The following is a 13,165-nucleotide window of genomic DNA, read 5'->3' as shown; positions in this document are numbered from 1 at the left end:
AATAATAGTTAAATCGGCACTAAATGGTTCCTTCAATTAAGACAGAGGCAAAAAATTAATCTCAGGGCTTTATGTCACAAAACATTAGCAAATGCAGGGAAGGTTATAGGGAGGGGCTGCGTGGCTGTGGGCAGTGGAGGGGTCACCATATGGCAGCCCCCCAGAGCTGCCCCTGCCCTGCCCAGGTGTCTCCTGGGGGCGTCTCCTGGGGTCTCCCTTTGAGAACCGGCCAGCACTGTGGGAGCTGCTGGGCAGGACAGGGCCCCTGGAAGCCAGGGTCTGGCTAGAAGGCAGCAGCCTCAGGACCTCAGGGAAACTGAGTCCAGGACCCCTCTTCCTGAGGGTCAGGGCCCTCCCTCACCCTTCCACCTCCTGCCCTCACTCATCCAGGCAGTGGTGGCGGAGGCAGTTGGCCCCGGGATGGGCCTTCTACTGTGTAGGAAGTTGGGGAGTGGGGGTCCGGGGGTGTCTTCTGGCCCACGGCTTCCTGCCTGGCCCCTCAGCCCTCAGAAGCCCAGCCTCCTCTGTGGGCAGGAAGGTGGAAAGGGACGTCCGGCCATGCCAGCCAGGGCCAGGCAGGGCTCTCTGTCTCCATCTGATTCATTTTCTTGAGCAGCTGGGGCTCCCTTTGCACCTGTGAGTCAGGGGGTTGAAAGGTGAGAGGCCAAGCCCCCAGCCCCGGTCTAGCCAGGAACAGGCAGAAAGACTCCCCGAGCCTTGGCTTCCCCATGTGAAATGGGGCAGTGGGAGGTTCTGGGGAGAGTGGATCACCCACACAAGATGGGGAGTCTGGGATGTGGGGGAATCAGGTGGGACCTGTTTGGGGGCATCTGGAGGTAGCTGCTAGGCCCATGTTAGCTGGAGTCGATTTCTGCCCCAGCTCCCAGCCTAGGGGACAGCACAGCTATGGGGCATGGGGAACACTGAGGCTCGGCCTCCACAGTGTCCAGGGCTCCCAACCTAGGGGACAGCACAGCTATGGGGCGTGGGGAACACTGAGGCTCGGCCTCCACAGTGTCCAGGGCTCTATCTGGGAGGGGCTGAGGATGCATAGTTCCGTCCTCAACACATGCGTGGAAGACGGGACGGGCTCCTGAGAGGGCCTGAGCCAGGCCGTGGGGTCCCTGGGGACTCGGGGGAAAGCCCAGGCTTCTCTGGACCCTGCCCCGCCCGCCTGCCCCTACCGCCGCCCCTGGTGGGACTCCAGTTGGCGTGTCCTCTTCCAGCTATGGCAGAAATGTGGATGCAGTTCTCACAGACCTGCCTGGTGCCCACCCCACTCCTAAGGGTGGTAATATCAGGCCCTGAACACCTGCCAAGGGCCTGGCCCAGCCTGCATAAGAAGCCGTGCCTCAGACTCACAGATGGCGCGTGTGCGGCTGTCCCTTGTTCCAGGTGCCAAGGCTGAGGCTACAGCCCCACTAGAGCCCCACTAGCAGCAGAGCCCTGGCTCCTGAGTACTGGGTGGCCCCTCAGAGCCCTCACTGGCCCCAGTCCCTGACACCTGGCTTCTGGGTCACTATAGCTAGGACCAGACAGCACTGCCAGGGCGTTTCTTCCTAGCAGGCTGTGGAAGGATGGGATTCGGGTAACAGAAGCGTGCCTACTTCCAGTATAGCTTAGTGGGGGATGGGGTGGATTTGAGGATGCAGGGACTGCTGAGGGCTGGTGGTTGGCAGGCAGAGGGGCTGGCTGGAGGCAGGTGCTGAGGGGAGGTCAGAGCTGGCTCAGCCCCTGAGGCCCCTCACCCTCAGCTCTGTCTGCCTGAGACATAGGGCCCTTGGAGGAGTGTGACCCACTGCAGAGACAGTAGGGGGACAAGGCTGGGGCGGCCAGGACTGCATCTGCCCTGCACCCACCACCCCTTCCCCCCAGGGCGGTGCGGACAAGCCTGGGTCTGCTGTGCGCGGAGCTGCGAGGGGGCAGCGGGGGCGAGCCTGCAAAGAAACGGAGCAAGCTGGAGAGGAGCGTCTACCCAGGCCTGCAGACCGCCTCTGTGGTGAGTGCTGAAGCACCTGCCTTGACCCAGGGCCCTTCAGGTCCCTTCCTGGGCAGGTAGCAGATAGTGGACTCTCCCCAGCCCTGTGCTGACACCCATTGCTCAGAACCAAGCGAACCAAGGCTGGGGAGCTCTGAGTGCCAACAGCAGGAGGAGGAGCCCGACCCTGTGGTGTGACGTGGGAAGGTCTGACCGGGTGGCCCTGCTGCCACTTGCCTGTGTGTCTCCACCCTCCTCGTCTCACTCTAGCAGGAAAGCAAATGCCGAGGCCACACTCTGCTCACAGAGACTCCCTGGAGCGAGGCCCTGCCTTTCCTCAGTGGCCCGGGGCACACTTGGTGTGGCGGGGGCTCCCCCAGCTGCCGGCACCCCTTCCTTCTTGGCACAGCAGATGCCTCCTGCCCTCCCCTCTCCGTGGCCTCGGGGCCGGGTGAGAGGTGGGCCCCAGCATGCTCCGCCTGTCTGCCCAGGGGGCTGATCCTTCTGTCCAAATGCTGTTTTATCTCTGCCTTGAGAAAAGCTAACGGCCTGGCCCCACAACCCACAGCCACTGGGCCCTCAGCCTCCTCCGTGCCCCCTAAGTGGGGTGGGCAGTTGGTAGGCAGTGGAGTGGGTGGGAAAGGCCCAAGCGTAGGCTCCAGGGGCAGGCCCCTGTGTCTCTGGGCCAGACATCCCTTCAGTCCCTGTGGATCGAGGGCAGGGACCTGGGAGGTACCAGTTCTGAGCCGGGCATCAACAGAGAGGCACCTAACCACCCAGGGGCTGTGGTTTGCAGAGGGCGCCCTGAGAGTGCAGCTGCCCCTCCCTGTTCACAGGAGAAGGCACAGTGTAAGAAGAGCAGCTGCCAGGACAGGCTGGCACCCTCTGTGGCCCACAGGGTGGCCCAGCTGAAACCCAAGGTCAAGAGCAAAGGGCTGCCCACAGGCCTCAGCTCTTTCCAGCAGAAGGAGGCCACCCCCGGGAGGCGCATCCGGGAGAAGCTGTCCCGAGCCAAGAGTGCCAAGGTGTCTGGGGCCACACAGCACCCACAGCCCAAGGGCCACAGCAGCCGGGAGACACCCAGGTGCCCAGCCCAGCCCTCTGTGGCTGCGTCCCGGGAGGCAGGCAAGTTGCTGGCGTGAGTGGCCACTGCCAGGAGCCCCGGTCATGGTCACTGGGGGGCTGGAGGAGGGGGTGGCAAGTTCACGGCCACCACCAGGGCTGGGTCAGGGCTCGTGGGGTGTGACAAGTCCAAGGAGACCTTCTCACTAGACAGGCTGGGGAAGAAGGCGAATGTCTCACAGAAGGAGACCCCCGTCCGCAAGGCAAGCTCAGTGGCTCTCAGTGTGCCTCACCCCCATGTTGGGGCTGAAGGGGAAGGAAGGACGCCCCCTGGAAGCATCCAGGTTAAAAATAGCCCTCCCAACGGCCCCAGCCCTTGCGACTGTAGCGTCCGGCTGGGCTGACCCTGAGGCATTATCTGACCCTCCAGCAAACACGTGTGTCCAGAAACAGGAGCCTAGAAAAATAGAAGCTTCCTTTCTCCCGCCAGCCCCTTCCCCCAAGGTCTCAGACGCCTGAGAAAGAACAAAGGGAGGGCTGCTTGGACCTAGGGGAGGGGCAAAGGGCCATCTGGGCGGGTGGGGGACAGTAGAAAGAGGGGAACAGACTTCCTGGGGAGGGGGCACCAGCCCTGCCAGGCAGGTGCCCCATTGCCCAGGCTATAAAGAAAAAATCACGCGTCCCCACACCCATACAAATCCCTTCAGGCTGGAAGCCAGGACCTCAGGTGCCTGCCCCCAAAGCAGCCCCACAGAGCAGCCCAGAGGGTGACAGTGACTGGTCCCACTCACAGCCCCGCCATAACCGCATGCCCAGAGGGTCACCTCCCCCATCTCTCAATGGCACAGCTTAACATCAAGTCATCGGGACCCCTCTGCCTCTCTCCCAGGCAGTGGCTATGACAGTGAGGACTGTGAGGGTCTCCTGGGGGCAGAGGCACCACCCAGGGAGGCAGGGCTGCTGCTGCATGCCGGGGCCAGTGTGGCTGTGCTGGGGCCCTCGCCCTCCTCTGTGGTCAAGATGGAGGCCAACCAGAAGGCCAAGAAGAAGAAGGAGAGGCAGGGATTGCTAGGTAACCAAGAGGGAGGGCAGGAAATGCTAGATAACCAGGAGGGAGGGCAGGTATTGCTAGGTAACCAGGAGGGAGGGCAGGGGTTGCTAGGTAACCAGGAGGGAGGGCAGGGGTTGCTAGGTAACCAGGAGGGAGGGCAGGGGTTGCTAGGTAACCAGGAGGGAGGGCAGGGGTTGCTAGGTAACGAGAAGAGAGGACAGGTACAGTCAGCCCAACCAGCCAGGTCTCCAGGTTGGGGATCCCTGCGATGGCCTTCCCTCCCTCCCCCAGGGGCCTGTCGCCTGTCCAGCCCTGAAAGTGAGGTCAAGATCAAGAGGCGGCCGGTGAAGGCCAAGGTGGGCACCACCCTGGAGCGGGCCTCAGGGCAGAGGCCCCCAGGTGCACTGGGCAAGAAGAAAGCCAAGGGCAAGGCCAAGGGCGGCCTGCGGGCAGAGCCAGGGGCCACCCCCAGCAGGGACACCCTCTTCAGCCCCTCCCGGGCCTTCACCTGCCATGAGGAGGGCAGCCAGCTGGCCAGCGAACGCCTCAAGAGGGCCACGCGCAAGGGCACGGTGCTGCAGCCAGTGCTGCGGGTGAGGCTGGGCTCTGGGGTGCTGGGCCAAGAGGCTGGGTGCCTATGAAGAAAGGCCTTCCCCGCCCTCCCCCACATGCCGGCCCCTGAGCCCTGGGTCAGCCTCAGGCTGTCCCACCACCCTCGGCTCAGCGCCTTCTCTGCCTGCCCATGTACAGCGGAAGAACGGGGCCCTGTCCATCACACTGGCTGCACGCAATGCCAAGGCCATTCTGGGGAAGGGCCGGAAGCCAAGCAAGGTGAAGCGCAAGGCCGGCAAGCAGGTAGCAGTCCCCCCAACCCTGGGAGCCCACTGTGCACTCACCTGCACCCTGCCTGCACCCCACCCAAGCCTGACCCCTCTGGCCCCCAGGGCAAGGGCCGGGCCGTGAGCCGCCTGCTGGAAAGCTTCGCTGTGGAGGACGACTTTGAGTTTGACGACAACAGCAGCTTCTCAGAAGAGGAGGAGGACGAGGAGGAAGAGGAGGAGGACAGCGGCCCCCTGAGCGCAGAGCAGAGTGCCGCCCTGGGTGAGCAGGGCCAGGAAAGGCACCAGCCACCTGGGGAGGGATAATGGGTAGGCCATGCTGGCTGCTGACACCCTGTGCCCACAGCACGCTCATGTGCCATCCATAAGGAGGACCTGCGGGACGGGCTGCCCGTGCTTATCCCCAAGGAAGACAGCCTGCTGTACGCGGGCAGCGTCAGGACCCTGCAGCCACCCGACATGTGAGGCCTGGGCACGGTGGGGCAGGGCAGGGGCCTGGAGGGCAACCGAGACCCATGACGCCTCACACTCCCCAATGCCCCCAGCTATAGCATCGTCATCGAGGGCGAGCGGGGCAACCGGCAGAGGATCTACTCACTGGAGCAGCTGCTGCAGGAAGCGGTGAGGACCGGACCCGCCTGCCCTGGGGAGGGGCCTGACTGACTTGCCCCAGAACAAAGGAGTGCCTTGGCCTGGGCCACAGCCACTCCTGGGCCCAGGGACCAGGCTCTCAGGCAACCCTGGGCTGGACCCCACCTGCTCACAGCCGCCACCCGCTTTCCTGCAGGTTCTTGACGTGCGGCCACAATCCAGCCGGTACCTCCCGCCCGGCACGCGGGTCTGCGCCTACTGGAGCCAGAAGTCTCGATGTCTGTACCCGGGCAACGTGGTCCGGGGTAAGCTATACCCAAGGCGGGAGCTGGGGCAGGCCCTTCTGGGACCCACAGGCTCATGTCTGGCCCCACCAGCCTGACTTCCGAGGCTGGTGAGGGCAGAACCAGCTCTCTGCTTAGACAGAGTACGACAATAAAATGAGCTCCCAGGTGCCGTGAAAAAGCACAGGGTGTGTGGGGAGGGAGGGAGGGGGCTCCGGCCTCCAGCCAAGCAGAGAGGGCCCAGCAGGAAGGGACCCAGAGCCCTGCTGCTGGGGGTCACGGAGTACATCAGGGGGGCACCAGCTCCCTTGGGCAAAACCTGCTGACTACAGGCAGGGCATGTAGGTCCCTAGGGTGAAAGGCACAAAGATCCTACAGGCAAGTGGCCAGGCAGGTGGGAGGTGGGCACGTGGGCATCAGCACGTGTGGGGAGGTCAGGTTCCGGTCGGGGTGGGGTGACGGTGGCATCGCATGGGAGGCACTGCAGGAGTTGGAGAGGGGGCCCCGGCTCCTGGGCTGCAGGGCGGCTCCACCCTCCGTGTGGTCAAGGAGAACCCTGGAGCCCTCCCCTCGCCCTCCCCACCGGCCTCGGCAGCCCCGCCTCCTTGTTTCGGGCACCTGCTGGGGGTTCCAGCCACAAGCTCAGGTGTGCCGTCCACAGGGGCCTCCGGTGACGAAGATGAGGACCTGGACTCGGTAGTGGTGGAATTTGACGATGGGGACACCGGCCACATCGCTGTCTCCAACGTCAGGCTGCTGCCGCCTGACTTCAAGATCCAGTGTGAGCCTGGGACCTGCGTGGGGCAGGGCCCTGCCTGGGCTCCACTGTGTCCAGACAGGCTCCCAAGGAAGGGTTGGGATGGCAGTACCCCACAGCCATGGCACTGAAGCCCTTGGCCCATGCTATCCACAGGCACAGAGCCCTCTCCAGCTCTGCTAGTGTCTAGCAGCTGCCGGAGGACCAAGAAGGCGTCCAGCGAGGCCCCCCCGCCCAGTGAAGCCGCCACCCCCAGCCTGTCCCCCAAAGCACAGGATGGCCCTGAAGCTTTGAAGACACCCGGGAAGAAATCCATTAGCAAAGACAAAGCTGGTATTTTGCTGGACTTCCCAGAACCCGGGTCGGGGGGAGGCATCCTCTGGGGGCTGGGGGAACGAGGAGACCCATGGGGCAGGCAGGGTCCAGGGAGGGGCAGGTGGAGGCAGTTTCATGGGCCCAGCTGGGGCTGATTCCGCTGGGCTTTTGTCCTCAGGTAAAGCCGAACTCCTAACCTCAGGTGCCAAATCCCCCACGGGGTCCTCCGACCACTTCCTGGGCCGCCGTGGCAGCCCCTTGCTGAGCTGGTCCGCAGTGGCGCAGACCAAGCGGAAGGCAGTGGCAGCGGCCAGCAAGGGGCCGGGGGTGCTGCAGAACCTCTTCCAGCTGAACGGCAGCAGCAAGAAGCTGCGGGCCCGCGAGGCCCTGTTCCCGGTGCACAGCATGGCCACGCCCGTGTTCGGCAACGGCTTCCGCGCTGACTCCTTCAGCAGCCTGGCCAGCTCCTACGCGCCCTTCGTTGGGGGGACTGGGCCGGGCCTCCCCGGGGGAGCCCACAAGCTGCTTCGGGCCAAGAAGGCCGAGAGGGTGGAGGCCGAGAAGGGTGGGCGGCGGCGGGCGGGCGGCGAGTTCCTGGTCAAGCTGGACCACGAGGGTGTGACCTCCCCTAAGAACAAAACATGCAGGGCACTGCTTATGGGGGACAAGGACTTCAGCCCCAAGCTCGGGCGGCCCCTGCCCAGCCCCAGCTATGCGCACCCCGCCCTTGTGGGCAAGGACAAGAAGGGGCGGGCACCCATTCCCCCGCTGTCCATGGGGCTGGCACTGCGCAAGTATGCGGGCCAGGCAGAGTTCCCACTGCCCTACGACAGCGACTGCCACAGCTCCTTCTCGGACGAGGACGAGGACGGGCCGGGGCTGGCGGCCGGTGTGCCCTCCCGCTTCCTCGCCCGCCTGTCTGTGTCCTCCTCCTCCTCCGGCTCGTCCACCTCCTCCTCCTCAGGCTCTATGTCCACCTCCAGCCTCTGCTCCTCTGACAATGAGGACTCGTCCTACAGCTCAGACGACGAGGACCCAGCCCTGCTGCTGCAGACCTGCCTCACCCACCCCGTGCCCACCCTCCTGGCCCAGCCCGAGGCCCTGCGCTCCAAGGGCGGCGGCCCTCACGCGCATGCCCAGCGCTGCTTCCTGTCCAGGGCCACGGTGGCTGGCACCGGTGCGGGCTCAGGCCCCAGCAGCGGCAAATCCAAGCTCAAGCGCAAAGAGGCCCTGAGCTTCTCCAAAGCCAAAGAGCTCTCCCGGAGGCAGCGGCTGCCCTCCGTGGAAAACCGGCCAAAGATCTCAGCCTTCCTGCCCGCCCGGCAGCTCTGGAAGTGGTCGGGGAACCCTACACAGGTAGGTCTCCAGTGGGTGGCAGGAGGAGTTCCGTGTTCCCAAGGAAACCAGGGTGGGCTCACACGCCCTTGCTGCCCTTCCTCTCCTTTTTGCATCTTCCTACTTGATTGCAAGTTAAAAAATGTGGAAAACTCGGCCGGGCGCGGTGGCTCAAGCCTGTAATCCCAGCACTTTGGGAGGCCGAGACGGGCGGATCACGAGGTCAGGAGATCGAGACCATCCTGGCTAACACGGTGAAACCCCGTCTCTACTAAAAACTACAAAAAACTAGCCGGGTGAGGTGGCGGGCGCCTGTAGTCCCAGCTACTCGGGAGGCTGAGACAGGAGAATGGCGTGAACCCGGGAGGCGGAGCTTGCAGTGAGCTGAGATCCGGCCACAGCACTCCAGCCTGGGCAGCAGTGCGAGACTCCGTCTCAAAAAAAAAAAAAAAAAAAAAAATGTGGAAAACTCAAGGGAAGAACAAAAGCCCATCCATGACCCAGTGAGGCAGACAGCTACTTCCGCTGGCCCCTCGCCGGAGCCCACGGACTGCATGACAGTGGAAACGACTTCATGTCGGCGCCGGGCCCGAGCTGCACTCCACATGTGATGGCCTCACTTTTCCACGTCAGTAGTGGCACGGCCAGCTGGAGAGCTGTGGATCCCCGAGCTCAGATGTCAGCGTCTGTCCTCGCCAGGGCACTGCTCGGGGACGCACAGGGCCACTCATGGGTCTTTTGCCCTCGTAAATAACACTGTGGTGAACGTCTCGTCCACACGTCCCTGCCCCAGATCCAGTGTCCAGACGTCATGACTCCATGTGCAGGCTCAGTGGAGGCGCGGCCCCTGCTCCGGATCCACGGCTGCCATCAGCCACAGTGCTGCCGCTTCCCGTCCTTGCGGGCGCCCTGCACACTCCCACGCTCACACTCAGACTCACACACCCACACCACGCCCTCCAGGCCTCCTGGCCGCCGCCTGTCCCCCCTGCCCCCGGCCTCTCAGAGCCACCCTGCCCATGTCCCCCACAGCGGCGTGGCATGAAGGGGAAGGCCCGGAAGCTGTTCTACAAGGCCATCGTGCGGGGCGAGGAGACTCTGCGTGTAGGGGACTGCGCCGTCTTCCTGTCAGCTGGCCGGCCCCACCTCCCCTACATCGGCCGCATCGAGAGCATGTGGGAGTCCTGGGGCAGCAACATGGTGGTCAAGGTCAAGTGGTTCTACCACCCTGAAGAGACCAAGCTGGGCAAGAGGCAGTGCGACGGCAAGGTGAGGCCCAGGCAGGTGCGGGCCCAGCCCTGCTCGGGGCCCCGGGGAGCGGGCACGACAGCAGCCAGCGCTGTGCTCCAACACAGGGCACCTGGCCCCACCACACATCTCCCGCTCAGCAGGTGCCACGGCCCCGCGGGGAGCCGCACAGCCTGTAGCCATGCCCTAGAGCAGGACCCCTGGGTCCCTCCCCACGGTTGGGGGCTGTGGCCCACGGCAGTGCTCAGCATCCGGCAGGCCCAGTTCACTCCGGGGATGTGTGGCAGCCCCCACCCCGTGCGTGGGTCCTCCCTGCCTGCGATGCCAGCCCAGGACAGAAATCGCCCTCAGCACGCCCTCTGCCCCTCCCTGAGAAGAAGCCGTTTTCCAGACCATGTGATGTGTCCCATCTTCCAGGGAAATTAGTATTTCTCTGACTCCGACAGTCCCCAGAGGGTCCCCGACAGGCTCCTCGGCCTCTGGACTGGTTGCCATCTTCCGGTCACACAGTTAGAGGCCCATCCAGTGACCCTTACAGAGCATGGGTGGGCAGCGGGTCTCCTGGCCGGCCGCTGACGCCCCGCGCGCCTTGCCCACAGAACGCACTGTACCAGTCCTGCCATGAGGATGAGAATGATGTGCAGACCATCTCCCACAAGTGCCAGGTTGTGGCGCGCGAGCAGTATGAGCAGATGGCCCGGAGCCGCAAGTGCCAGGACCGGCAGGACCTGTACTACCTGGCGGGCACCTACGACCCCACCACCGGGCGCCTGGTGACAGCCGATGGCGTGCCCATCCTATGCTGAGCCGCCCACCGCAGATGCCTCCCACCTGTGCCAGGGACCCTGTGTGCGGAGCCTGGCATCAGCCAAGCCGCCGGGCAGGAGGCAGCCCCAGCCTCCCAGGGGCGAGTCTGAGCAAATATGCAAAAGCCCACAGGGCAAGACCAGGCTTTCTCACGGTTTTCCCTGGAAAGAGCGTTCCAGGTGTCGGAACCCAGTCCTGTCCCATCCGCTGCGGAGGGTCGGGCTGTGGCCCTGATGGGTCCCTGGCCCGCCCCACCCACAGCACCCTCCGTTTCCCGCACCGGCAGTTCACGGGAGATTCGAATCCAAGCCATATTCCCTAGTACCTCCGACTGTCTCCCACCAGGGAAAGCAGAAATCAGGTGTGTTGTCTATTTATTCCTCTATGTAAATATTGTATTTCTGCGGGGAAGTTTTATGGAAAAAAGTGGAAAAGGGTTTTTCCCCATCCGCGTGACAAGGTGTGTGTGAGTGCGCCTGTGTGTGTGTGCGTGTGTGTGGCGATTTTTGTCCTGGGGTTTCCTTTAGAAATGCACTGTTCTCAGCCCAGCTGGGTTCCAATGGGGGCACCTGGGATGACAGAGGCAGCTCGGGGCAGGGGGCAGAGGCCACGGGAGGGTCAGGTGGGACCCTTGGTGGCACCCTCCAATCTCTTGGGACAACCGTGTAAGATGAAAGTCAGTCGAGTTTATTTGCTTTCAGTGTGTCTCCTAGAAAAGAAGTGTTAGAGCAGGGGGTGGTGATGAGGGGCCTGTAGGGAAAGAAGAATTCAATAGGCAAAGCCCAGACCAGGGAGTGTGACGGCAGCCGTGTGCATCTCACCTCTGTTTAAAACAAGACAAAGACGAACAAATGTTTTAAAGTATGGATAAGAAAAAACGATGTTTGGATTGTATTTCCTGAATCATACTCCAACTTATATCTGATTTCTGTTTCCGGGGCCAGTTGGTCTGAGGCCAAGGAGTCTGGCCTCCACCCAGAGCAGGGAGGGGCTGGCCCCTCGCCCCCCTCACCCTCGCCGCCCTGGCACACTCAGGAAGCAAGGCCCAGCTCTGAGCCCTCCTCACCCCTGGGGTCTTAACTTTCCTGAAAGTAGCAGGTGCCGCGTGAAGGGGCAGCTTGGCCAGGATCCTGAACTGGGCAGGGCTCTGGGCCTACGAGGGCAGGTTTACAGTCCAGCCAGATTGTCTCCTCACCCCCGAGCAGAGTGCATGCAAAAGACACCCCTTTTCCCACCCACCTTATCGGTGCCCCCAAACCCCTGGCCTGCTGGGTAGATGGTGGTGAGGCCAGGCCAGCAGTGCTGTGGCCAAGGGAGAAGAAAATAAAATGCCGACTCTGCCCCACGGCCCACCCCAAGCAGGGGAAGGCCCCTTCCTGGGCCCCCTTTTCCACCAGCCAAGTCTGCCTGGTCCTCAGACCCCTCTGCCTGCCCCGGTGCCTTTAGAGGTTTCTTGGTCTTTTCAGTGCCACTCGGTGGGGCAGATGGCCTGATGGGTGTGCTCGGGGCATAGAATAAGGGTCCCTCTGACCACCCGAACCCACATCCTGGCCCCTGGTGCAAGGAGCACCCCTCGGGGGCTCTACCCCAGTATCCCAGGAGAATTCACATCCCTCCGCTTCTCCCACAGCCCAGGATACATAGGGGGGCTACCTGGACCTGAGCCCAACAGCCTTCAGCTGCAGAAATGCATGGGGGACCACGTACTCCCCGTGTCCTCCCACACCAAGATTCCCCTGGCCCCCACGGGAGCTTCAGGAAAGCCCCCCCAAGTTAGCCACTGCTCTAGGACAAGCTCTGTGTCACCCACACACCACAGGCCTCGGAAGCAGGGGTGCTGGTGGGTGCCCTGCGCTCTAATCCCAGGTCTCCTTGGTCCCCCTATTTTTCTTGGGCCCATTGGGGCCTGTTTCTCACCTGCTGGGCGGACCCCCTGAAGGGCCATTCCCGAAGGCTCCCCAGGAAGCTCAAGGCTGGGGGCTTACGTTGTGGTCAGGGGTCCCTGCCCCCAGCTCCCCGCTCCCACCCCCGAGCCTAGGCTTTGTCTCACATGAGTGCAATATTTCATTCCCGGTGGTCGTCTGGGGAGGTGGTTGTACGAGGTCCTGCTCGAGGCTCGGGGATCAGAACAATGTCAAGTGAAGAAACACGCTGGGGGCACACCGAGCCACTGGAGTTCAGGGAAGGCAGAGGAGGGCGCGGCCACGGAGGTCGGATCCTCTGCTCGGCCGCCTCGTCCTCGTCCCGCTTCTGCTGGGTTCCGCTTTGTCCCTTGTTTTTTCTTTTTTTCCTTTCTGTGTGCGTGCGGTTGGTGTGGCCCCTCCCCTCTCGCCGTGCTTAACGTGACGAAAGCACGATTCCTGTAAATGTGTAAACTAAGGGGATGGTTGGATTTTTTTTTTCAATGTAAACACTAAAAACAAAATGGACAAAAAAACACACAAAGGTTTTATGAACAGCAGACTATGTAAAGGCATTTTAGTATCAAATTTTTTATTGATAACTTGCTTAAGAATAAATATATGGACGATTGTACAGGTTTTCGGGGGTCCAGGGTCCTGTGTCCCACGGTACTCCTGGGGGGCTCCAGGGGCTCCGCAGAAGCCTCATTCCCAGAGCTGGGGCTTCTGGACCAGGCCTCCCCACTGCCCCCTGTGTAGCCCCTCAGGGCACTGAGTCTCAGGCCACAAAAGGGTCATGTGACTGGAATGGCTTAGGGTGGTCTTAGGGGTGGGGTCCCTCCAGGAGGAGGGCCCCTTTCCTGGTTGCTCTCACAGACCCCTGGTCAGTCCATGTCCAGCCTGAACCAGAGTCCGGGGCCAGAGTAGGTTCCACTGGAGAGGACAAGGGGCAAGAGCAGTCTCCGAACCGCCACGCTGGGCAGGGCCTCCGATGTGA

At 62.8% G+C, this 13,165-nt stretch overlaps 1 protein-coding gene and 1 pseudogene across 3 annotated transcripts in view; both read left to right on the top strand.

Annotated features, from left to right (window-relative positions):
- Positions 1-12,807, top strand: part of BAHCC1 (BAH domain and coiled-coil containing 1) — a 69,641-nt gene extending 56,834 nt beyond the window's left edge. For both annotated transcript variants that reach the window (XM_030923906.1, XM_030923907.1), the window contains exons 15-28: positions 1,876-1,999; positions 2,815-3,103; positions 3,930-4,112; positions 4,383-4,684; positions 4,842-4,946; positions 5,036-5,192; positions 5,277-5,391; positions 5,476-5,551; positions 5,718-5,826; positions 6,467-6,586; positions 6,719-6,895; positions 7,056-8,233; positions 9,245-9,481; positions 10,060-12,807. In XM_030923906.1, coding sequence (XP_030779766.1) covers positions 1,876-1,999; positions 2,815-3,103; positions 3,930-4,112; positions 4,383-4,684; positions 4,842-4,946; positions 5,036-5,192; positions 5,277-5,391; positions 5,476-5,551; positions 5,718-5,826; positions 6,467-6,586; positions 6,719-6,895; positions 7,056-8,233; positions 9,245-9,481; positions 10,060-10,266 — 3,379 coding nt within the window. In that variant the 3' untranslated portion in view covers positions 10,267-12,807. The remainder of the gene's footprint in view (positions 1-1,875; positions 2,000-2,814; positions 3,104-3,929; positions 4,113-4,382; positions 4,685-4,841; positions 4,947-5,035; positions 5,193-5,276; positions 5,392-5,475; positions 5,552-5,717; positions 5,827-6,466; positions 6,587-6,718; positions 6,896-7,055; positions 8,234-9,244; positions 9,482-10,059) is intronic.
- On the top strand, positions 11,009-12,807 carry LOC115894895 (annotated as a pseudogene). Its single transcript, XR_004055129.1, has one exon. The product of XR_004055129.1 is annotated as an uncharacterized LOC115894895 (transcript).
- Positions 12,808-13,165: the final 358 nt, after the last annotated feature.

The sequence above is a fragment of the Rhinopithecus roxellana genome, chromosome 19 (assembly GCF_007565055.1).
Source record: "Rhinopithecus roxellana isolate Shanxi Qingling chromosome 19, ASM756505v1, whole genome shotgun sequence".
Lineage (NCBI taxonomy): Eukaryota > Metazoa > Chordata > Mammalia > Primates > Cercopithecidae > Rhinopithecus > Rhinopithecus roxellana.
Note: the sequence above shows the minus strand (reverse complement) of the source record. Positions and strands in the feature narration are given on the sequence as shown.